Source organism: Hyaena hyaena, unplaced genomic scaffold (genome assembly GCF_003009895.1).
Source record: "Hyaena hyaena isolate Hyena2069 unplaced genomic scaffold, ASM300989v1 scaffold_308, whole genome shotgun sequence".
Classification (NCBI taxonomy): domain Eukaryota; kingdom Metazoa; phylum Chordata; class Mammalia; order Carnivora; family Hyaenidae; genus Hyaena; species Hyaena hyaena.
The window spans coordinates 1,936,999-1,962,075 of NW_024080942.1; the positions used below are offsets into that span (position 1 = coordinate 1,936,999).

At 57.3% G+C, this 25,077-nt stretch overlaps 2 protein-coding genes and 1 long non-coding RNA gene across 4 annotated transcripts in view; 1 reads left to right on the forward strand and 2 right to left on the reverse strand.

The window, feature by feature from the left end:
• Positions 1-13,819, reverse strand: part of AGRN (agrin) — a 33,999-nt gene extending 20,180 nt beyond the window's left edge. For both annotated transcript variants that reach the window (XM_039248395.1, XM_039248394.1), the window contains exons 1-2: positions 13,540-13,819; positions 11,068-11,329 (exon numbers count right to left, since the gene is read on the reverse strand). In XM_039248395.1, the coding sequence (XP_039104326.1) occupies positions 11,068-11,329; positions 13,540-13,746 (469 nt within the window). In that variant the 5' untranslated portion in view covers positions 13,747-13,819. The remainder of the gene's footprint in view (positions 1-11,067; positions 11,330-13,539) is intronic.
• Positions 244-23,615, forward strand: LOC120242561. The gene is made up of 4 exons (XR_005531112.1): positions 244-306; positions 22,796-22,883; positions 23,024-23,213; positions 23,448-23,615. It is a non-coding gene; the product is annotated as an uncharacterized LOC120242561 (long non-coding RNA).
• On the reverse strand, positions 16,148-17,334 carry ISG15 (ISG15 ubiquitin like modifier). The gene is made up of 2 exons (XM_039248396.1): positions 17,175-17,334; positions 16,148-16,693 (listed from the first exon to the last, which is right to left on the reverse strand). The coding sequence occupies exons 1-2, from the start codon at positions 17,175-17,177 to the stop codon at positions 16,184-16,186; spliced, it is 513 nt and encodes a 170-aa protein (XP_039104327.1). The 5' UTR covers positions 17,178-17,334; the 3' UTR covers positions 16,148-16,183.
• Positions 23,616-25,077: the final 1,462 nt, after the last annotated feature.

Genomic DNA, 25,077 nt, shown 5'->3' on the forward strand with positions numbered 1-25,077 from the left:
CCCGTGTCCACAGCCCGGTAGCCGTAGGTGCCCGCAGCTCTCCGGCGTGCTCGGTCTTTCCGGGCCCCTGGGAGCCCCCGGTCCCGCCCGCCCGGCGACCCCGGAAGGGCCAGTCCGAGGGCTGCTGGCGGCGAGGGGCCCTCGGCCGGGGGCGGCGCCGGGCGCGGAGGGCTCGGTCCCCGGCAGAGGCGGGAGCGGCGCAGGCGGCGGCGGGAGCGGCGCGCGCGCGTCGGGAGGGAGAGAATAAAGAGCGGGTCCGCGGAGGGCCGCGCCTCGGCTCCCGCCGCCCTCGCCGGGGCTGGGCCGGTGAGTGAGGGGCGAGGGGCGCCGCGGCGGGAGGGCGGGGAGCGGAGACAAAGGAAGACGCCTCCGGGGACCCCGGTGTCCGTGGGGAGTCGTGGCTCGCGCGGAAGGGGACGGGAGGGCGGCGGCACAAACGAGGACGCAGGGGCGCGGGGTGGGGGTGAGGTGGGAGCCCGGGCCGGCGGAGGAACAGGGGCGGGAGGAGAGGAGGCAGGTGCCGGGGCCGGGGGGGGACTCCGGCCGGGGGGCTCGGGACGGGGTGGGCGGAGCCAGAAGGTGTGGGGCGGGGTCAGGGGCGGGGCGGGGCCCCGACCGAGCCCACCCGGCTACGCGGGGCCACACTGCGTGCGTAGGCGGCGGAGGGCTAGGCGGAGGCGCTCCAAGTCCAGCAGCGGGGCTCAGGCCCGCACGCGGGACCCCCCTCCACGCTGCGGGGTGCGCGTGCCCCTGTGTGCTTCTGGCCCCGCCCCTGCGCTTGTGGGGGGGGGGTCCCCAGGTACACACACAGGTGGGGCGTGTGCGGGGCCCAACACGGAGGGTGGAGGCAAGATAGGGCGACCCTCCCGGGAACTGGTGGCAACACCTCAGACCACCCGCGTAGCCCCCGCACCTCCCCTCCCCGCGGAGAGAGAAACATGCAAATGAGCTCCTTGTGAAGAAGTGTTATGCAAATAGCGCGGGGCGCCCGGCGCGGTCCCGCGAGCCTGGAGCGCCCCCCGGAGGCCCGCGGGGAACGGCGGGGCCGTGACGTCACAGCCGGGCCAGGGGCGTCTGGTCCCTCCCAGAGTCAGGCCTGCCCACGTACGCCTCCAGAGGGCGCCCCTCCCCTAGGTCCCGCCCACCGTCCCCACCATCCACAGCAGCCGCGTCCTGCCCTCCGCGGCCAGGATGCCGTTGGTGGCCACCCGAGTGACCAACACCTTCGCTGCCCTGCAGTCCCATCCCTTCACAGTCCTCTGGGGGAGGCGCCCACCGCCACACCCACCACCGCTGGCCGCTGCCAGCCCGGACCTGGTCACAGGCCCTTGAGTCTCTGCAGCGACCTCCGTCTGTCCCCGTCTTGGAGCCGGCCAGCCCTTTCTGAGGAGAGAGGGAGAGGAAGCTTGGCCTCCAAGGCAGATCAGGCCTCCCCCCCAGCCCCATCCCAGGGCCCCTTCCGGTCCCTATCCCAGCGGAAAAGATGTTAATTGCACCACTGCTTCCCCCTCCCCACCACGTGCTCAGTCACGCCCATCCACACTCCACAGACTCACACACCTGCCCCCTCGCTCAGACCTACACTCACACACACACTGAGGGCTCCACAGGGTTATCTGTATGTGTGGTCAGCAGGTCCCCCTTTTCTCCAAGCTGCTATTGCCACAGACGCCAGCGCCACCCCTGGTCCCTCTTAGGTCTCATCTCCATCTCCATCTACCTCTGAAAACAAGCACTGGCCACACCCCCTTCCTCCTCTGCCCTGGAACAGGCCCTTCCCAGTGCCAAGTCCCCACTCATCCTAAGTGACGCCCCCCCAGGGCCCCAACAGTCGTCACAGTGCTCAGCTCCCACCAAGCCTCCAACTGGACTCTCCCGAAGGTCCCTCCACCTTGAATGTATTCATCCTTGTCACAAACATGTTCTTAGCCAACCCCACAGACCCCCCCCCCCCGTCAGGTAGGCTCCTCCCCCCCCCCCCCCCCCCCTTCCCCCCCCCCCCCCCGCCACTTCCTCAGCAAGAGCAGCCACCCCCCCCCCCCCCCCCCCCTTCTGCCCCCCCCCCCCGCCACTTCCTCAGCAAGAGCAGCCACCGGCACCCGGCAGCTGGCGACCAGTTCTATGAGGTCCATCTCCTTTGACTCCTTTCCATCCAGGGGCCAGGCACACCAGTGCCACAGGGTGAGCCCATCCTGTCAGGGTCCCCCATCCCCAACAGCAGAGGCTGAAACCTGAGTCCTCATGAAACTTTGCAGGAAAAGCCAACAAAGTGGTTTCCTCACCCCACAGTGCATTGGACCCAGAGCAGCAATCCATCAGACCACCTGGAGACCCCAGCCCCTGGTCAGCCTCACCTTCACCTCAGGGATGCCTCCCACCCTCTACCTCACCTCACTGGACCTTGGCACCGCTCACATCACACTGATGGTGCCAGCAGCTCCCCAGGACGCCACCCGGGACTGGGAGCACCCAGGGCAGGGTCTGACTTTTTATCTTCTCAAGGCAGGGCTTGGCTCAGAGCCCAAAGACTCGGTGTGGTGAGCCCAGGCAATTCACACAGTTTCCCATTTACCACCTACGTGTCACTGCAGCTCGCCCCGGGTCTGCATCCGTCCCTAGGCTCAAAAAGGGCCCACGGACAGTCCTGCGGCCAAACCCCAAGCAATGTTCACAGGCCCACAGTGGACCCTGTTTGCTGCTGCCATACGTCATGGGTGGGCTCTTCAGGAGGAGGGGCATAAAGGAACCAGGGTAAGTCCAGGGATCAGTGTAAACCAGGGGTGGGGTGGGGGCCGGCAAGGGATCGTCTCCGCGGGCAAGTGGGCTGGCCTTCAGAAGCTCATTTCAAGGGGAGAGACTGACCTCCGGGCCAACACAGTGGTGGGGCTTAGGGCCTGGCTTGGGGGAAGGGGAAGCGGCAGGCAGCCTGTCCTTCCTGGCCCCAGGCAGAGTCTGAGCCCCCCACAGGGGCTCTCCGCCTTCAGAGAGACAAAGGGCCATTGAGGCCCCAGGCCCAGTAGGGGGAGGGGAGTGCAGGCTACCAGAGCTATTTTGGGATCTTCAGACTCAAAATCATTCAGCCCTGACCAGCCCACTCAGGCACATGCCCTAGGAAGGAACGGAGGACATTCAGAGCCAGAAACGAGCCCCTCTGGTCTCTGGGCTCACACGCAGCAACACGTGACTACAGAGGTACACGTACACATCCAGTGTTACAGGTGTCACCCACGCAGAGACCCAAGTGCACCCACTCACCCGAGTTTGCACCAGCACTGGGTGTTGTACAAGTGCACAACTCACGGGCGTGAATACACGCTGGCTGTCTCACACGCACAGGCCCACCCACACCTCTAATGCCGAGGCCTCTGTCCCCCCACCCCTTGCCAGTGCCACCTCCAGTCTGTCTGCCCCCCCCCATTAATCCTTGGGGATCCTGAGGTACACACCACACCTGTAGTAAATGCAGCTGCCGCCACATGGAGCAAAGCAATAGCGCACAGGCTACCTAGCGGGCCCAGAATCACAGGTGTCTGGCTGCCCTGGTGGGGAAGGGGAAGAGGACCAGACAGAGCAGCCCCTACTCAGCTTCCTGATGTCAGCTCTCAAGCCGCAGCCATTCCCTCTCCCTGGGCCTCAGCAGACAATGGGCATTTCACAGCGGGATGTCGCTGCTGGCCCGGGGCCAGCCACTGGGAAAGAGGGCTTGTCAGGCCCAAGCCGCAGAGTCTCACCTCAGGTGCAGCCAAGAAGTACCCATGTTTGATTCTGCAGGCTGTGTGTCCACCCACCCGGCTACCAGGCAAGGCCCACACTTCCACTGGGTAGTCCACACTGCAGGGTGGTGGCATTAAATGACAGTTTTGAAGAGGGACTCAGCAAGGCTGGATGCTTGGAAGCCAGCTGCTTGCCCAGCAGTCTCTGCACCCATCCCTCACTCCTTACCTATTATTGCTCATGGGTGCCCTGGGCCCTGTACGCACTGGCCCATCTGAGCTCTTCCACAGGGAGGGCTGAGTATATCCTGCGTCAGATAGGCTCTCTGCCCTCAGGGAGGTTACCGTGTAGCAGGGGGCACACTAGATTGGAGGGTCTGAGGGATGACATCTATACAGAGACTTGGATGATCCAGAGAGGGATTTGCACAAATCAGTAGGAAGAGCTTCCAGAGGTGACTACAGAGACCAAGTGATGCCAGTGTAGTGAAGCCTGAAGGTGACAGGGATTAGGGGTAGGAGATAAGGAGCCAGAGGGGCAGACCCTCAGGCTGGGGAGCACTGAGGGATAGAGCCCCGCTCATGGCCTGGACACTTGCCAGGATGCCAGCCACAGTCACCAGGGGGCGCCATCTGAATAGAGGAGGAGAGTAGGTGCCTGTAGAAAAGGTAGGGATGGAGTGAGGCTGATCTGTCACACTCCATCCCTCTTCTCCAGGACAGCCCCAAATCCACCCGTTCTTGGTGAGGCCCTGCCCATCTCCAGGAGGAAAAGACAGCTGGGGGAGTCAGCGCGGCACCCAAGCGTGGACAGTGTGTGGTGAGTCAGGGAGTGTTACTGCTAAGCGCCTGGCTGTGTTGAACTGGGCACCTTGGGGAGGCAACAGGGGATGCACAGACTGGCACCAAGTTCTGAGCGGGGGAGCTTTATGAAGGTGATGACTGCGTGGGCATCACGATGCACAGGAGTGGCAAACACTCCCGTGGATGGGGAGAGACAGAGAGAGGTTCGGAGAGCAAAGGGGCAGAGAGACAGACACCCAGAGGAGAGAGCTGCAGACAGAAAAGCAGAGGCAGTAATGGGAGTCTGTAGGCAGAGCTTCCTCCCAGGCAGAGAGCAAATGGGAATCGCACTGAGGGTGCTGTCATCAGGCGGGAAGGCTCGAGGTCAGAGGGGGGGGACCAGCTTGCTCTCTCAGCCGCAGGTCGCCCTCTCTCCTGCACATGCACCCCTCACTCAAGCTGTGCGGGCACCTGCTGTCCCCTGCACCCACTGAACCCGGTGCTGTCTTCTCTGCCCAGAACACCCCTCCCCCTCTGCCTTCACCTCTCAACACCTCGCTCACGCCTGGCCTCCCTGGGAAGGCCCCCAGCAGGGCCCTGTGCAGGTGGCAGCATGAACCCCTTTCTAGTGAGGGTCTGGTGCTGGGCTGTGAGTGGATGCGTGGAGGAAGGGACCACTGGATGGCTTCATGAATGGGCGTAGCCTCACTGCCTCCCTCCAGGGAGAGGGGACATACCCTCTGCTCTGGCAGGTTGGAACAGGCCACCATCTGGCCCAGATGTCTGTGCTTTTATTCCTCCAAGATGTGCACTGGAGCCTCTCATACCAGTGGACAGAGGGACAGGCGCCTCCAGCAGCCACGCCAGGCTGCCGGCTCCTCCCAGGGCAGGGGCAGGGCGACTGAGAGGAGGAGCTGGGAAGACTCCGGCCCACCTTGGCCAGCCGCAGACCCGGCCCTCCTGACACCCCGCTTGACTCCCCAACTGCCCTGCCACCCCCACCACCCTGTGTCGGACTCAGGGTCCCACAGGCTCATGCTGGGACAGTGAGCCTGCGCGGCCCCCGGGGCCCTCTCCTGTCTCCACAGCCCTTTCATCTTATCGCTGACGAACCACTGTGGTCACTCTCAGAGGACAGCCTGCGGGAGGAAGTGTCCAGTTCTCTGCCAGGCAGGAAGTGGGACAACCAACAGCAGGCAGAGGCCAGGGCCCTGTTCTAAGGCCCGCGAGTCACAAGCAAAGGCTGCCTGCAACCAGCCAGTTGGCAGAGCACCTGCAGGGCCCCCACCCCAGGAAGCCCAGGGAAACAAGGGTGGCACAAACCACACGCACCAGCTGGGGCTAATACTCAGAACTGTCACGTGCCCAGATCAGTATGTCTGTGGCTGCAAGGCACCCATGCACACATGCATACAAATACACGCGCGCACACACGTGCAGGCCACACAGCTGGAAACAGCTGGCTGCATGTGAGGACAGAAATTTCCCCCTCTCCAGAGCCTCTACTCTATGTGGGGGGTGGGGGGGGCCTGCTTCCCCTTCCCAGGTCCAGCTGTAAGCAGCCCCTGGCGGGGGGTCTTCCTCAGAGGAAGTTCTCAGGATCTGCTCTGGGTGGAGAGGCCCCTCTAAGGGAGGCTGGAGGCTCCACCAGAGGCCTAGGTCACCCCCTCTCCAGATCCGAACCACAGCCTCAGGCTTGAACGTGACCCCTCCTAAGCCCCAGTGTAGAACCTGGGGGCGGGGCACGTTACCCTCCTTCACTGAGCTGTCACTATCATTAGGGTAACTGTCACTGGGGTGCTGTCCTGTTTCTCTGAGCCCCTTTTTCTTATCAGTCAGCACCTCCAGTGAGAATTGCCTGGGCCTCTAAAGTGTACAGGACTCCAGGTTACCATGGTGATTGTGCCTGCAGCCGCCAGCCCAGCCCCAGCCAGGCCTCAGGGACCTGGGAGGGGAGCCTTGATTCCCCTGTTCCAGTGGCAAGGGAAGTGCCAGGGCCCGGAGGGCAGAACAGGAAAGGGAGTGCATTCTCTACCCCGCCCCCAGGCCTCCGGGCAAGGGTAGGACTTGTGGGGCTGGGGGGCACACAGGGTGCATCTGGCCTGGGTCCCACAGACAGAGGCAAAGGACTGGGATGGGGGGTGGGAAGAAGGCCTGTTTCCACAGCTGTGTTCCACCCTCCTGTGGTGAAAGGGGGCAGGCTTTGATTCTCATGGGGTTGGGGGTGGGGGTTAACCCTTCTGGAAGGAAGCAACACAGCCACGATGGAGGAGGCTGTGCTGGACCCTGGGCCCCTGTCCCATTAACTTCCCTGGGGCGGACCCGTCCTCCCCTCTGCTACCCTTGCATTTAGCCTGTGAGGACAGGTAGCCGCCAGACCTAGGCCAGCTAGTGTTGACCAGGTGATCTCCCGTTACCTCTGTGCACACGGGTCCCAGCACCCAGAGATGCTGCAAGGGCATAACCAGCCCCACGGGAATGTGCTCGGCCCAGCACAGCCCGGGGAGGCCCAGTGAAGAGAAGGAGAGGGGAGGACAGTTCCAAAACAATCTTTTTTTTCCATTTCCAATCTGCAGGGGCCGGGGCTCCTCTCTGGGTGGGGAGCGAGGGGGTGGGTGGGGTCTGGAAAAAGCCAAGAGCTGTTTTTACTAGCTTAGCCCTGCCCAAAGGGAAGACATCCCAGGGAAGTAACAGGAGAGCACGCAAAGCCCGCCCCTGGGACTACCCCAGCGAATGTACACTAAAATCAAAGCCAAAGCCAGCAGGTGCCCCAAGCACCTGACTTCCAGCCAAGGACTCCCCAGGTGGGGGCAGGACTGCGCAGCGGGGGGTCATCTCTCACCTGGGCAGACTCCCTCCCCCCAGCAGCGGAACGGAGGAAGAGAGAGTAGGGCAGACAGCCTCCGATCCGGTCCAGGCCTGCCTTCTCTCGGCCCTCTTGGCTGACCCGCCTGGGGGAGGGGCTCAGGAGGACACTGGGTGGGGTCTGCAGGGGGTGGGGTGAGAACCCAGTCAAGAGGGCAGAAGAGGGAACAGGGAGGAGTTACCTCCCACTTCAGCAGGGAGGAATGTGGGGGGAGTAGGGTATGAATGGGGGGGTGCGAAAGCCAACTGCCCAGAACCCTCCCCTGAACACCTACCTGCCCCCACACTGCGGAGAGCTGGGCAGCGCGTGTCTGCCACCCCCACCCAGCTCCAAGGCCCGAGAGAAGCCAGAGGGCCCAGGACCCACTGCCTCTCTGACGGGACCTGTAGCACAGCCCTCCTTCAGGCCCAAGACAGCTGGCCTGGCAGGGAGGAGAGGACAGTACTCACTAGCATCAGGCCTGCCAGGCTGGGCTGGGGATTGCTGCTGCCAGGACCCCCCTCAGGGCTGGGCAGGGCTGGGCCGGGCCAATGCCAGACTCACTCTGACCCTGTCCCTGAGCCAGGACCCCAGCCCTTGCCAGGCCCCAGTGAGGGCAGACAACACTTCCTTTCTCTGCTCCAGGCTCCCAGTGGGGAGGGAAGGGCCCCAGACCTCCATGTCCCTCCTGGGGGCTACAGAAGCCCCAGGACCAGTCTTCCTGAGGTGCGGGTGGGGGGAGTGGGGGGAGTGCGCGGTGGTGTCCAGACCAGGGCAAGGTGGCCGAGCACTGGAGGAAATGGCTGCTCAGCTGCCTGGGCAGGCTCGCAGTGCGTGGGCAGCTGGCACAGGAAGAAGCCAGGCTGCTTCTCTGACAAAGCAGGGGGCAGGGGTCTTCCTCTGGCAGAGGCTGCCCCAGAGCAGCAGGCCTCCCTCACCCAAAGGTGGCGCACAGGGAGTGACACATACCTGTCTCAGTTATGCCAGGAATGTGGTTCCCCAGGCAGAGGAAGGGAGGAGGAGGAGCCTTCCTGGGGGCTGGAGGCTGGGGAAGGGGCCTGACCTGACAGAGTCAGGAAGCCCCTGGAGGCCCTGGGCGAGAAAGTGAGAAAGGTAAGTCCTAGAGATTGTGTGTGCTGCCCAGCAGCAGGTTCCCCTTAGGGACACTGGCAGGAGCAGTGCCCAGGCAGTGATGGGGGGGAGCAGGCCAAGGGTATACCCAAGGGGGTGGACCTGGAGGGACACTGCCCCCCACTTTGGCTGCTCTGGGCCTTTAGGAATGGGGGGAGGGGTGGTATTGGGAGGGGAGTACACTAGGGATGGGGTGTCCTGCACACAATGGGACTCAGTGTGACTTCCGAAGATTAGGGGCTGCTCAGGCTTCACCCTGGGCCCTATGGACCTGGGGCGATGGGGCCGCTGGGAACAGAATGGGATCAGAATCAGATGGGGAAGGGTCAGCTTAGCTCAAGTCCTGTCCATCCATCTTCCTCACTAGGGTGAGTTCCTTGATTCCCAGAGAGCCTAGGGTGGAGTCCCGGGGTGGGGTCCAAGGTCCTTATCTCATGAAGAAAAGGAGGCGGGCCAATCTCCCACCCTCACCCAGCTTGGAAAGGTGGGCATGGGATTAATACTTCCCCAAGCCTGGACCCAGTTCCTTGAGATCTTGTGCCTCAGGCCTCCGGAGCCTCAAGGGGGAGGCACCCCTTCACCCTGGGCCACTGGGATGCATCAACCCTGACCTAGCACCTGGCCCTCCCAGCCCGGCCCCCATGGCACCCTGGTCTGCTTTCAAAGCAGAGATCTGTGTCACCCAGCCCAAAACTTCCAGGCACCTTTCCGTGGGACCAAAGCTCCTCCGTCTATACCGCCCCCCTCCCCAGAAGGCTCTTCCCCTCCACCCCACTCCACCTGCAAGGCCCCAAGCTATAGTCATAGCTAATGCCTTTCTCTGCATCTCCTCTCCCCAAGACCATCCTCCCTAGCAGGCCCGCCCCAGTGCTGCCCACTGGCATACGGGTCCAGCACTATCCCATCTCCAGCTAGAGCTCAGGTCCTGGCCTGGTACTTGAGTGCTGGGTGCCCAGGGCACACAGTAGGTCAAGTCTCACCCAGTCCTGGCTGGGGGGCTCTCCTCGGGTACCTTCCTTTCCAGCTGTCCCTGTGCTCAGCCTGGCATATACAGAGCCAGGGGCTGCCATGGGTAGAACAGGCTTTGGCAAGATGCCAAACCTTGTTCTGCCCAGGGTGGCCCTCCTACCACATGCCCTCTGACCCCACAGAAGGCCACAGTTACTGAGTCACAGACCCTCAGGCTGGACCCGCCCAGCTGTAGAGTTGATAATTCACTCTCTCTATCTTATAGGGACAGGGGACTTTCCGTACCCTGACCCCTCTTCTCTAGCCTCTCCTTAGCCCCCGCTCCCACCCCCACTTATCCCCCAAACCGGGTATCACCATCCCACAGCCTGGAACTCAAGCACCCAGAGCAGGGCAAGGTTGTAAGGTGTGAGGGCCAGGCTGGGTCCCCCTCATCTGAGCCAGTGCTGGGAAGGGGCCAGGAATACACAGCCCTGCCGGCTTCTCGTGTGATGCTGTGGCCCAGGACCCTGGGGCAGGCCCAGGAACAGGTAACCGTAGGTGGGGCAAAATGCCACAGGGCTCCCCATTTCAGGCCCTGCCCCTACCCCTGCGCAGTCCCTCCAAGACCACCGTCCAGGATCCCACAGAAACCAAGCCAGCATCTCAGCAGTAAGTTAGATAGAAGGTGGGACTTCCCTGCTGGTCAGAAGAACAAATCAGAGGGACAGGGTTGCCTTTCCGAGAAAGGAAGTCGCAGACCCTTCCCACTGCCCTGAGGAGGAAATGTTCTTTCCACCCCCGCCCCCCCCCCCCTCCAATGCATCCCTTCCCAGGCAGCCATGAGAGGACAGACAGGAAGTGGGGGCGAGGGGCAGTTCCTACATTCTCCCTGCCACATCCCCCAGCAAAGGATCTCAGCCCCCAACTGTGACTCTCTTGGGGCAAGGCCTCCCCCCAACGCCCACCCCCACCCGCAGGGAAGCCATTGGTCATGATTCCAGCTCACCTCCCAGAGGCTGGGCTGGGGGAGGGGTGCTCTTGGGCCATTCAGAATAGCCACGTGCTGTGTGGACAGCAGACAGGGAAACACTCTTCGACTCAATTAGAGAATTCCACACCCACTCAAACCCCTAGAAGCCCCCTCCACACAAATTCCCCCTTCCAGAAATGACAGGCCTCTTGGAACGCATACGGAGCCAGCCCCTCCTCCAATCCCTATGCCCCACTCTGAGGGGTTTGCTCAACATCGGGGGCCGTCCAGATAGATGTTTGGGCCCCTGCAAGAACACAAACAGCTGGTATTCATTCACCTGGCCCACTCCTCTCACTCAAAAAAAGACCAGGAGGGAGAGGGTGAGCACAAGAGGAGGAAGCCTGTCCCTTTGCAAGACAGGGACTCGCTTGGCCCTAGGACAAAAGATGGTGGCATTGTGGGGCAGGGGGTGCTCAGTGGGGACCCCTGCAAATGTCAGAGATTGGAGCTGACCTTGCCATGGCCAGATTCAGCTGGGAGTCCTGGGAGGAAGGAAGGAGATCTGATGACCATAAGACACATGTGCTCTAGCCTACGGCAAACTCTCCTCTGCACTCCAGGGCATGACGTGGAGCTCCTCCAAGCCTGCCCCTGGTCAAGTCCCCACATACCTTCTACACAGTGCTCCACTTCCTCCAGATTCCGCAGGGTGATGCGCATGAGGCTGGAATTGAGCATCAGCTCGTTCTTGTGGGCTGGCCACAGGTTTGGGGGTGCAGGGTTCACAAAGAAGATCCTGGTGTCCCCAGTGGACACCTGGTTGTCACAGATGAGGGGATCCCCAAAGCCGCCAATCACCACCTTGTTGCCACCGTCAAGCAGGCTCTCTTGGGTCACCATGTGTTTGCCCTTCAAGTACCGCCAGACCCGAACCTGGGGTGGACATGGGGGGAGGGGGGAGCGGGGGAGGGGGCAGGTATCAGTGATTCTCTTTCCACTGGGGAGAAGAGACCACAGAGTCCAGGAACAAGTACCAGACTGGGTGCCTGGGCTTTTTCTTCTCTTCCCACCTCAGTTGCTCAGGCCAGATGTCCAGAGTAGACTCAAAGCCTGGGCAGAAATGTGCGGAGATCTCTGGATCAGCCCCCAGGAGGGGGCCTCAGGGAAGCACACACACTGGATGGATGCCACGGCCTGTGCATGTCACACAGAAGGACATGCACCCTTACCCAGGAGGCAGTACTCCCACTCGCTGGGTCTAACCGACCTCAGCCACCCCAATTCCTATAATGTCCATCTCAGCTCAGGCTGGAAGAAATGGGAAGGGGATCCACCCGGCCTGGGTGCCTGCTTTCCATGTCCTTACTTTCTCCGTCTACCCACCCCTGGGGAGAGCCCAGAGCAGCTAACATGGACAATGGAGTTGAACAGCAATGGGCTCTGAGCTCAGGGCTCTGGGCCAGCTTGGCTCCTTACAGCCTTGTGGGTGGGCTAAGACACCCTCTCCCCCCACACACCCCAGGAGGTGAAAGACCCCTCCTCCTGCCAGGCTCCTACAGTGAATGCAGTCAAGGCAGCCTTCGAACCACAAAATCAAGTTTGGGCAGCACAGGGCAGCCCCACCCTACACACTCTCACTCCTGGGGCCCTGAGGGTACCTGCTCTGACAAACCAAGCCCTGAGACAAGCCCACAGCCCAGGGGGGTGAGGGGGGTGGGTGGGTACAGGGGGGGTCGCAGGAGCTGCAGGCTGTACCGGGATGTTCCCAAGGAACAGATCCATGGGGACATATGCACTGGGGACATGAGTTCACCACACACTCCCTGAGAAGAAGCCCCTTTCTTTCAGGAGTTGAGACTTCTGGAATGGGTGATGAAAGACAATGGTGGCCTGCCCACCTGCCAGGTCCCTGCTGGGAGCCTTGGGAAGGCAGCATCTGTGGGGACTCTCCACCTTCCAGTGGCCCAAGTGTCCAACCTCATCCCTCCCAACCCCAGACACACAGTAGGCTCTAGAAGGATGATAACCAGCAGGGAGAGGGCTGGGCTGCTTTCATCGCCTCCCCCCACCCCAGCCACACCCAGGAGCAGCGGGGAGGAAGTCGGGAAAATCCTGCAGGGACTTGGCAAAGTGCCCTGGCGTGGTGGAGGGGAGGGGGCTGGGCAGGGGATCCCAGCTGTAGCCAACACAGGCCAATCTGAAAGAAGCTGCCACCCCCCCCCCTCATCTCCATGGAGAAGGAATGATCCGATTTCTGGTCAGGGAGGTGGTTTTAGGGGCCAAAGCAGGGATGGGCCCTGGATCCCTTGAGCCCTCCCTAAGAACGTATTGTGGGGGGGAAAAAACCCCACCATACCTATCCCAGGGGACTCCCAGATCCAACTGAGGGAGAGGCCAGGCAAGGACCCCTCTCCTTGTGGCCAGGGGGATCCCATTCTCCTAGGAGCATGATGGGCACCTGTCCCTGCACCCCTCCACATCTGAGGCTCGGCAACGGCCCCACCCACTTTTCTGCTCCTGTCCCCACACCTAGTCACTGCAGCACCCCCCCATGAGGGTTCCTGGGGTTGGGAGATTAGATGTACACTCCACTCTCTCCTGACCCCCACCCCTTACCCTAGTAAAGGCCTCTGGGATGGAGTGACAGCACTAACCACAGGCCAAATTCCCACTTTCACCCCAAGCAGAAGGCATCACCTCCCCTCGTCCCCATTCCTTTCCTATGGCTTATGGGGAGGGGGTGCGATAGCCATACAGTTTCCCTGGGGGGCGGCGCACTTGTTTCCAGTAAGGTAGTGAGCTCGGGGGTTGGGGGGCAGACACGGTTGGGTCTCCCGGGCCTGGGCACCACGAGGTGGGCCTGCAGCAGTACCGCAGGAACTTTCCCTCTGGCAGTCGTGAGTTTTCCAGGACCCCGCGCCCCACCCGGGGGCTCGGCGGTCGCCAAGGGAGCGGGAGCGGGAGCTGCGGAGCGTCTGGTGCCCGTTCCCACGGCCTGGGGCGGGGGTCTCAGTGGGGCGGCCAGCATCTCGAAAGGAGGGCCTCCGGGCTAGGGGCGCAGGATGGCAGAGGAAGAGGCCCCCAGCCCCGGCCTCCAGGAGGGGCTCGGGGGGGGAGGGCTCGGGGTCCCGCCGGGGGCGCACCTTGCACGAGTACGTGTGCTGCACCGGGTCCACGTTGAGAATCTCCTCCACGGTGCCCGTGAGCACCACGTTCGCCTCCTCCTCCCGCCGCTCCAGCGCGCGTTCCGGGCACGTCCCGTCGGCGCTGGGCAGGGCGCGCGCGGCCACAACCAGGAGCAGCAGGAGCGGCTGCAGCAGGGCCGGGCCGGACGGCCGCAGGGTGGCCATGGCGCGGGCCGAGGACGGCGGAAGGCGGCCAGAGCGAGCGCGCGGGCCTGGCCGCGCCGGGAACGGGACTAGACAGGACGGGACGCAGCTCCCGGGAGGCGGTGGGAGCGGGGGCGGCGCGGGGGCGGCACCCGGGGCGGCCCCGCCCCCTCCCCGCCGCCCCGCCCCCCCCCCCCCCCCCCCCCCCCCCCGGCTCCGGAGGGCGCGCAGGTCCCCTGCCGTGGCGGGGTCCAGCGACCCGGGTAAGCCGGGCACAAAGCGCCGGGAGGGCGGCACCGCGCGCTGGCCGGGCCGGCGGGAGGGAGGGGGCTGGACTGGGTCGGGCCGCGGTGGGTGGTGCGACTTGGCAGGGCGGGGGGCGGACGGGACAGGGGAGTGGGCGGGCCCGGGGGGGGNGGACAGCGGCGCCGGGCGGAGGCCGGGCCGGCGGGAGGGAGGGGGCTGGACTGGGTCGGGCCGCGGTGGGTGGTGCGACTTGGCAGGGCGGGGGGCGGACGGGACAGGGGAGTGGGCGGGCCCGGGGGGGGTGCTCGCTCTGCTGCGGCGCACCCCCCTGGATGCCCCTCCCCCACCCCTCACCCCCGCCCAGGAAATGCGGCTGCAATCGGGTTAATGCATAATCTGGAGGCGACGTGACGGGACTTCCAAGGGGCTCCAGGCTGCGCCGGGCCAGCGCCGCGGGAGGAGGGGGCTGCCAAGTCCCGGGCCCGCTGCCCCTCGGACCCTGCAGGGCTGCGCCCCTCTCCCGGCAGGAAGAGCCCCTGTGGGACACCACAGCCCCTGGGGACTGAAACTCGCGGGGGCCCCGGACCCCCGGCCGGCGCAGGCGAGAACGCGGCCCCAGCAGGCCGCGCCCCCGGCCGGCTCGGACCGGCGCGGGCCGGGGGCTGTGGTGATTGGGCAGGAGGGCGCGCAGGCCCGCCCACCGCCCGGCCCGGCTCGGCCCCAGCCTCCGCGCAGAGCCGAGGGCTCCCTCTGCAGTCCGGCCGCCGCAACGCGCGGTCGGCGGGGCGCCGCCAGCCACGCCCCCTCCCGGCCCTTAGGTGCGCGCTTCTCCAGCCAGCCTGTCTAGGTTCATCGGGTAAACGGAGATCCAGAGAGTACAAATTAGAGCCTAGCTTGGCTGAAGGTCGCGGGGGCGGGGGAGGAGACCCCTTCTGTCCCCCCAGAGCTGAATGTGTGGCACCCCCCCCCCCCAAGCCCGCCGCAGATCTCTGAGCCAGAAGCAGCGGAGGGTGAGTGGTGCAAGCGGCCCCGCCGGTGAAGGACCTCACCGTCCCCGACCCTGGGGGGGCGGGGGGGGGGTCAGGGAAGGAGGATGGCGCCAAGGGTGTATGCTCACACTTGCCAGTCTGACACTTGACGAGGTGGGGACCCAGGAAATGAAGCTGGAACCCCTCCCACACACATACACACAGCTGCCTGTCTACAAATATTGGTCACAGATGAGCAAGACCTAGAAGCCTCTCAGCCCAGATACAGACCCCCACAGACCAGAAAGGGGCTTCTGGGTCTCCAGCCAAATTACCCTGAACACCCTGAAGGCTGAGGGCTGAGTGTTCCGAGAGTCGTGGACCTTAGCCCAGAGAAATGTGTATGTGTTCTCTATGTCTCTCCCCACGCCCATCTTGCCTGTGTCCAAAGCTGACTCAGTCTGGCTCCCATGGAATCCTTGGGAAATCGGTACAGAAAGAAACATTCTACCTGGAAGCAGGTGTAGTTTGTGTCAAATTCGGTGTGCGCCCTCCATCTGGGAGAAGCGCTTCCATATTGGACTGGAGGAATCCCCCATTCTGGGAGGCCCCTCACCTGCTGGTCATGGCGTCTCCGTTAAGGTGTACTTGTTAGCGAACAGTCTCCACTCAGCAGCTTGCAGACCAGTGCAGGCTGGACAGGGCGGGCTGGAGGGTCTCGGAGGACCTCGGGCAGGAGTGGAGGAGCCTGCCCCACAACCCAGCCCGGTGGGCGCTAGGGCCTCACCCGCCCAGCACTTCCAGGGGTGCTGGCCCTAGTAAGAACCTGACCACGCCTTCCCTCCCCAGTACCGTCTGCTGAGCTAGATGTGGGGGATGGGAACCAGTTATGCAGGGGCTGACTGGGGCTCAACCTGGAGATAGGGGTGGGCGCCAGCAGGTGTGCCTCTCTTCTTTCTCTAGAAGTTAATTTCCCAAAGGTGAGGGGACATCTTCAATTTCTCCGAGGAGTGGCGGGGAGGGGGGTCACTATTTTGATCTCATTAGACTTGTCCCTTAACTTAGTTGACAAATGCAGCCTAGTGACCACCCAGTGGCCCTGGGTCTCCTTATCCCACTTCCTCCTCTGCCTCTCCTCCAGCCTCATCAATAAGGGTGCAGAAGTGAGGGTGCTGGGGGAAGGAGGAGGGCAGAAACGGAAGAAGCCATTCAATTTTGTGTCAGCTTTTATTACCCGCACTTGGTCAGGAACTTGGGGAGCTCTCAGCGCTGCTGTCCTGGTCCTGCCCGCCCCGCAGGCGCAGATTCATGAACACAGTGCACTGGGGTGTGAGTGCATACTCCCCAAGCTGGTGCTGGTCCTCCATGGGCTTCCCCTCGAAACTCAGCCAGAACAGATCAGCCTGCACATGCTCCTGCAGGCACACCTGCCGCTTGAGCTCAGCCACCGTCTGCGTCAGCCGGACCTCGTAGGCGATGCTGCGGCCCTTGTTGTTTCTCACCAGGATGCTCAGGGGATCCTCGCAGCTCTGCACCACCAGCAGGATGGTGCTGCCGGGACGCAGGCCCTGGCTGAGGAGGGGGACCCCTTCCCGCAGCAACGTGCCGGCAGGGTGGGTGGCCAGTCTCTGCTTGAACGCAGGCACGCCAGTCTTCTGGGCTATCTGCTGCTTCAGCTCCGCTGCCAGCATGTTGTCTCTCAGGGGCACCAGGAACTCCTCACCCCCCAGCATCTTCACCTTCAGGTCCCCGGCCTGTGGACATCACACAGACTCACAGACCCTGGCCTCAGTCCTACTGAGCTACCTGCATGGCATTGGCCACAGGGCAAGCTCCTAGGGGCTGGGGATGCCGCTCTCCTCCCCACCCACCAGGAAAGGGACCCCAGGCGCTGAGGGCAAGGGGCATTTCCAGAAATGGAAAGGCAGCCACTGGCAGCCATCACCTCACCCCCCGTAGCCCGCTAAGATGCCCCTCTGTGCCAATGCCAAGGATCTCAGGGTTGAACACTGGGGAAAACCCGCTTTCCAAGACCAAGACCCTGGTGTCAGAAGGAGTTCTCTCCCCCCCCCTCATGATTAGGGACCCAAGATTAGAGACCCAAGGGAGCTCTGAGCATCTCCACTGGTCCTGCACACAGTGAGGGCTCCACCCCTGGGAGACCCCAGCGGTGAGGGAGGAAAATCAACTGGTACAAAGCCCACCTGCCCCACCCCCCTGTCAAACCCCCCTCACCATGGCTGTTGGCTCTGGCACCGGGTCCTCCACAGGCGCAGACGAGTTGGCTGCCTCTCGGCTTCCAGCTCTCCAGATGCTCAGCCCTTTTATGAAGGGCTGTACACGTCAGGGGGCAGTGTCGGGAAGAGAGCCTCACCAGTGGTTGAACTCAGATTCGGTTTCAGTTTCCTTTTCCCAAGGTGCGCCCCAGAGAGCGGCAGAAACAAAACAGAATGATGAGTAAGAGCCGGGACTACCCACTTCCCCAGCACTCAGGACCCTGCCCCCGTGTGCGTTCAGAAACCTCCTAAATGTCCATTCACTTCAGGTCCTTTACATGATGCATAGAAGTGGTAATAACATGAGCTAGCGATTAGAACTTTCACTTTCCATTTACCGTTTTGCAAAATTAGAAAGTTTCGAAAACATTGCCACAATTAATTCAGAAATAACAAGAGTGACAATCCAAACTACGCAGAGATAGTCACCATTGGTTTAGGACAATATTTCTTCAGGTTGTTTTTTCCTTCTTTTAATGAAGGAGATGTATCTCTTATTTTCTATAAAAATGAACTAATAATGCACATTATCCTGAAGGTGAAAAGATTATTCTCAAAATGGAAGAAAATGTTTGCAAATCATATGTCAGATAAGGGTCTAGTGTCCATAATATATAAAGAACTCTTATAACTCAACCATAAAAAGATAACCAACTCAATTAAAAACTGGACAAATGTTTGAAAAGATATTTCTCTGTAGAATATATAAATGGTAAAAACCACATAAAAATATGCTCAACATCATTAGTCATTAGGGAAAAGTCATTACGGAGATTCAAGTCAAAATCACAATGTGATATTATGTCCCACCCATTACTGTAGTATGACAATAATAATAATAATATATTACTATAACATAATAATAAAAATAATAACAATTCAAAAAGAACAATAATAAGTGTGAATGAGTATGTAGAGAAATTGGAACCCTCATATTATTGCTGATGGAATGTAAAATGGTGCAGCCACTGTGCAAAACAATGTAGTCACTCCTCAAAAAGTTAAACAGGATTTTCATATGACCCAGCAATTCCATTCCTAGGTATATACCCAAAAGAATTGAACACAGGTGTTCAAACAAATATTTGTACCCAAATGTTCATAGCACCACTATTTACAATAGACAAAAGGTAGAAACTGTGGGAACAACCAAATCCATCAACAGATGGATGCATAAACAAAATATGATACACCCTTACAATGGAATATTATTGAGCCACAAAAAGGAATAAATTACTGAACACTGCTACAACATGAATGAACCTTGAAAACATTATGCTAAGTGAAAGAAGCCAGACAAAAAAGGCCACATATTATATGATTCTATTTATATGAAACAGCCACAGTAAACAAATCCATAGGGACCAGAAATGATTGCCAGGTGTTGGATGAGTGTGGGAATGGTGAGTGATTGCTTTATGGATATGAGGCTTCCTTTGTGGGTGATATAAGGTTTTAGAACTAGGTAGACATTGGGGCGCCTGGGTGGCTTAGTCGGTTAAGCGTCCGACTTTCACTTAGGTCATGAGCTCGCGGTTCGTGGGTTCGAGCCCCGCGTCGGGCTCTGTGCTGACTGCCAGCTCAGAGCCTGGAGCCTGTTTCAGAGTCTGTATCTCCCTCTCTCTCTCTCTGACCCTCCCCTGCTCACGCTGTCTCTCTCTCTCCTGGAGATAAATAAAACATTTAAAAAAAAAAAAAAAAGAACTAGGTAGACGTAATGATTGCACAACGTTGCAAATATATCGACACTAAATTATATACTTTAAAATGGTTAAATTTTTGTTATATAAATTTTACCTCAAAAAAAAAAAAAAACAAAAAACAAAGTTAAAAACACACATTGGGGTGCTTGGGTGGCTCAGTCTGTTAAGTGTCAAATTCGGCTCAGGTCATGATCTCACGTAAGTTCGAGCCCCGCGTGCCGACGTCAGGCTGTGTGCTGACAGCTCAGAGCCTGGAGCCTACTTTGAATGCTGTGTCTCCCTCTCTCTCTGACCCTTCCCCTCTCACACTGTCTTTCTCCGTCTCTAAAACAATGAATAAACATTAAAAAAACAATTTAAGCAATAGGAGCACCTGGGTGGCTCAGTCGATTAAGCATCCAACTTCTTCGGCTCAGGTCATGATCTCAGTTTGTGGGTTCCAGCACGTCACCAGGCTCTGTGCTGACAGCTTGGAGCCTGGAGCCTGCTTCAGAGTCTGTGTCTCTTTCTCTCTCTGCCCCTCCCCCACTCGTGCTCTGTCTCTCTCTCTCAAAAATAAACATTTAAATATTTTATGAATTTTTTAAATGTTTTTTTATTTATTTCTAGGAGAGAGAGACAGCGTGAGCAGGGGAGGGTCAGAGAGAGAGAGGGAGTCACAGACTCTGAAACAGGCTCCAGGCTCTGAGCTGGCAGTCAGCACAGAGCCCGACGTGGGGCTCGAACCCATGAACGGCGAGATCATGACCTAAGCGAAAGTCGGACGCTTAACTGACTAAGCCACGCAGGCACCCCTAAACATTTAAATATTTTAAAAATATGTTTTAAGGAATAAAGAAAAAGGAATTAAAAAGGTTAACACATCCTACTCTCACCATTTTGTAAATGCTTTATTCAAAAGAGTATATCATAAACATTTTTCCATATTAATAGATACTTTTAAGAAAAAAAAATTTTTAATAGCTGCATATGTTCCCCATAGCATAATGAGTCCATTATAGTATAGAGGGGTATTTAATCAATCCCATATTGTTGAATATTTAGGTTGTTCCCAAATTTTTCTATTACAAATAACATATAACAGGCATAAGTTAGCTAAAAATAAATAAACTTTAAGTAAATAAGAAAATAAATAATTTTTGAAATAAAAAGGTAAAAGAATGGAAATAATAAACGTTTTGAATATGAATCTTTCCCATTTAATTTCCCCATTTTCACCACTCACCCCCAAAACTTCACAGGACTCCAAAATTGTGAACACACAAAAAACAGAGGGATTTAATTTTTCTTCTTTTTATTATTTTAAGTTTATATCTTGACTCATTCCTTGCATAAGTCATATTGGTATTGTAAAAAGAAAAAACACAAATGTTTAGTGAAATAAAGAATACAGAATGTGAAAACCCCACCTCCAATCTCCCCCAGATGACCATTATTAAATATGGTATTGATGTCTTCTGATTTCTTAATACTGACATATGGCACTTTGTTTTCTTTTAGTTACTTTATCCCATGTCACCAGTTGTCTTCTTGCCTCTGACAGGAAGAACTAAATGCAAAATCATTAAGGAAGCATACTGACAGAACCCATCTCAGTTTCTGGGTCTGTCATAACAAACTACCACAGACGGGGGGGCGGGGCTTGAAACAATGGCAAGAAGTCTGAAATCCAGGGGGACTAAATGACCAGTACTGTCAGGCTGGTTAAAAATAATTTAATTTTACGTGACTTACAGAAGATAGGAATCATCTGAAACACAAGGATACAAGAAATTTGAAAGTAGAAGAATGGGAAGAAACATACCACATGACTATTAACTAAAATGAAGCAGATGTAGCCATATTAACAATTTTATTAACATATCAACAAATAAATTTTATATGCAAACTGTCACAGAGATACAGAAGGTAATAATAAAAGGTTGAGTTCAATGGTAAAAGAAAATAACTTTAGGGGCACCTGGGTGGCTCAGTTGGTTGGGCATTCAACTTTGGCTCAGGACATGATCTTGCAGTTACAAGTTAGAGCTCCACGTCGGACTCTGTGCTCACAGCTAAGAGCCTGGAGCCTGCTCTGGATTCTGTGTCTCCCTCTCTCTCTGCCACTCCCCTGCTCATGCTCTGTCTCTCAGAAATAAACACTAAAAATTAAAAAGAAAAAGAAAAGAAGATAACTTTAAACATGTACGCACCTAATAATTTGGCCGCAAAATATATAAGTTCTAGTCAGAAACATTAATATTCTACTTATGAAATTATAATGGTCGCTTATAAAAGGGCCTTCGGTTAATATCTTCTCTCATTTACAAACTAACTTAAACTTCCTTAAACCTTAAAAACCTTTTCAAGGCATTTAATATATTTGATTTTATCTTTAAACCCTTCAACTATCTAAAAACTGCAACAACAACAACAACAAAAAGACCTTTCAAAGAATGTCCACAGTCCTTACTACTTACACCTCACAGAGGTTTTAGTCTCACAGTCCAGATTCTTCTGTTGGATGCAATCTACCACAACAACACATCTCTGCTCTCATTCAGATCTTATTCCTTTCCCCCACCTTTCCACCTGGCCAGTCACTGCTCCCTGAGACCATCATCCTGGATGACATCTGATTCGCTAAGGACCTTTGGTCCCAGCTTGGAGGTCACCCTAAGGCACTGTGAAATGATGAGGGTAGGCTGCCCCCACAGACCTTCTGATGGATAGATGTTGGGAGCCACAAGCACACCATGACTTGCTGAGAAAGTGGCACAGAGCCTGCTACTCACTGTGGCTGACCAAGAAAAGTTGTCAGAGACACTGGGTGGGCCAATTTCTTAAGGAAGGCTTATTGTTGAAGTCTAATTAGTTGTAAATATCTGATGATGGCTGGACTCATTAAATGGGCAGCCCTCTCCTTTCCATGTTCTCTGAGGGAGAAGTGTCATTCTGTTCCTCCACCCAGCACTAGGAAGGCTAAGCATCCCATGACCTGGGCCACAGCCTCACTGTCCTGGGCCCCATCCCTTCCCATGCAAGAGCCTCACCACCCACTTGGTGGACACATCCTTCTCCTCACCACAGCCCCTTGTAATGAGTGTCTAGGGAAAGCAGGACTCAGTGGAGGACAGGGAGTCCAAATAAAGCTGTCATGCCCACACTGACCAGCTGTCCTAGCAGGACGCTCAAACAGCCCTATGTCTGGTTCTCCCCCAAACAGATTGGGGGGGGGGGGCTTGGATCTCAGGAAAGTCAAGAGATAGTCTGCAGGTGAGAAAGATTCCTTTTGCTGCAAGGATGGCCTGTAGGGAAGGAGAGAAGTAGAAGGCAGACCTGAGGTGCAGAGAGTTGTTCTAACCCAGGGGAGGCAGTGAGTTAGGGCTGTGGTATGGGAGGAGCAAGGTGAGGGGCACTGGACTTAGTTCAAATCCACAGGACCTGGTGAGGGCAAGGAAGAAGCACAGCTGGACTCTGCCCCACATGGCCCCAAGGGCAGGACACACCCCATAATCCTATGTGGTCACCTGTGTGTTAGGGACAAGCCTTCTGAATTTGGGACCATGTGAAAACAAGGCCTGGAGTCTGCAGTGTGGAGGCCCAGGGCTCTTTGTGCTGGAGGTACCGTCAAGGGGAGCAGGGGCTGCGACTGGGCCCAACCAGGCTCCCTTAATGTCCCTTGCCACTAAATGACACTTTCATCCCTTCACCCCAGACCCAGCAGGGAAGCAGCAGGCACCTGACAAATCCAAGGCTGATGATGAAGGACACAAAACAGAAAATCCAGTGGATGCATCTGCGGGCCCACCTATTCCACACCCCCTTTTGAGGGAAGAGGAAGGGGCGGGGAGGGAAGAGAAGGAAGGATCGGCCACCTTATCCTCCCTTTCTGCAGGATTCACCTCAAGACACAAAGCTCTGGTGCCCCATGAAGTCTAGAGCCCTTGCCCTGAGCCGTACCACACCATCTTTCACTTCACCAGGTGGGGATCTGGGCCTTGGGGCCAAAATGGGGAGAAGGAGACTCAGGTGGGATGGTTGGGGGAGAGGCCACCAGCCTCTAGTGTTAAAAATATTATCTCAAACTTGGAAATCCGCACAAGGGTCCTTCTTATCCTTGAAGGTCTCTCTGGAGGTGTCTTTGCTGATATTTTGAAGTTAGGTTGATATGGTATAGACATCCGTCGGACAAGACACAGAGGACTTCAGTCCTGGAGAAACACGGTCTTGCTGCCACATGTGGCACCTGCCAGTGTTGTGCTCACCTGGACCCCTCCCTCAAAGCCTCTGGGAACCTGTTGGTTTCCTCATTGGTGAGCTAAACAAACACTTGATTGTGCTCTCTCTGTATTTGTATGGAAGTTGCATTTTGTTTTTGCCTTGAAAATCATATTTTGACATCAGATATTGGAAGACATGCCTCCATTGCTCAGATACCGGTGGGATGGTGTCACCACACTGATTTGGGGAAAACATGGTACCATTGTCTGGATGTTGGGGAGATGTCATCTCTGTCATTCATTCATTTGGTCAACGTGTCTTTACAGAGTGCAAGACTGTGTGCCAGGTACTATTCCTGGACAAAATGGAGCTCACGTGGACAGACACCATGTGAGATAAGGAGGTGCAGAAGGCATGTGTTGTTGCCAGGAGTAAGTACGAAGAAGAAAGACCATGGGGCGCCTGGGTGGCTCAGTCGGTTAAGTGTCTGACTTCGGCTCAGGTCATGATCTCATAGTTCGTGGGTTCGAGCCCCGCATCGGGCCCTGTGCTGACAGCTCGGAGCCTGGAGCCTGTTTCAGATTCTGTGTCTCCCTCTCTCTCTGACCCTCCCCTGCTCATGCTGTCTGTCTCTCTCAGAAATAAATACAACATTTAAAGAAAAAACTGGTGCTTATGTGATGATGCTACACGTACAACGTGTGCGCTGTAACACCCCCTTCCCTAACCCCTTAAAAACCCTGTTCGCTATTGTTCTTCGCTTCACCTTCTGCTACTACACCGGTAGGCAGGTGAGCCCCTGCTCGAGCTTGTAATAAAGACCCTTTTGTACTTGCACCGGTGTATGCTCCTTGGGGGTCTCAGGGGACTCACGAATCAGACACATTTGGGGAATTGTCTAGGATGCCCCAAGACCCCCAGGACCCCCGAACCAGAGGGCCAGCCAGCTGGTAAGAATCTCTTTCTGTTGTGTTTATCTATGTAACTCTGGTCTCGAGACAAATCTGTATTAGGCGACCAAAATTGGTCAAGGCAGACGCGCTGGGGGCCACGGTTGCGGGAGACCTGGAAGACGTTCTGGGCTCCTTCTGTATTGGAGGGGACAAAGTGTCCAGCGGACTGTCCCTAACCTGTGTTCTGTATTGGTTCAGAGGGACAAGGCAGGTTGTGCCCACGATCCAACCGAAAGCCTTCGTCCCAGTTCCAGTTTCAGTTTCTTTGCCGCGGCGTGAGCAGCAAACTTTGTTATCTGTCTCTCTGTGTGTGTGTGTGTGTGTGTGTGTGTGTGTGTGTGTGTGTGTGTGGCTGTCGGTTGTGTCTGTTAGACTTTTATTAGTGGGCGACTGAGACTGACGAGATGGGACAGACTTCTGGGAAACGGGCGCTGTCCCGAAAGGCTAAGTCCCAACAACCTGAGTCTAAACCCTCGGCTTCTTTTTACCCCATTTTGCAAATATTGGTGCTAGGCTGGAGATAATAGATTAAAAGTTTTCGGGGGCGCCTGGGTGGCTCAGTTGGTTAAGCGTCTGACTTCGGCTCAGGTCATGATCTCACAGTTCGTGGGTTCGAGCCCCACATCGGGCTCTGTGCTGACAGCTCACAGCCTGGAGCTGCTTCAGATTCTGTGTCTCCCTCTCTCTCTGACCCTCCCCTGCTCACGCTGTCTCTCTCTCTCAGAAATAAACATTAAAAAAAAATTTTTTTTAAAAAGTTTCTTGGGGCGCCTGGGTGGCTTAGTTGGTTAAGCGTCCGACTTTCGCTCAGGTCATGATCTTGCGGTTCGTGGGTTCGAGCCCCGCGTCGGGCTCTGTGCTGATTGCCAGCTCAGAGCCTGGAGCCTGTTTCAGTCTGTGACTCCCTCTCTCTCTGACCCTCCCCTGCTCACGCTGTCTCTCTCTCTCTCTCCTAGAAATAAATTAAAAAAAAAAAACCATAAAAAAAATAAAAAAAAATAAA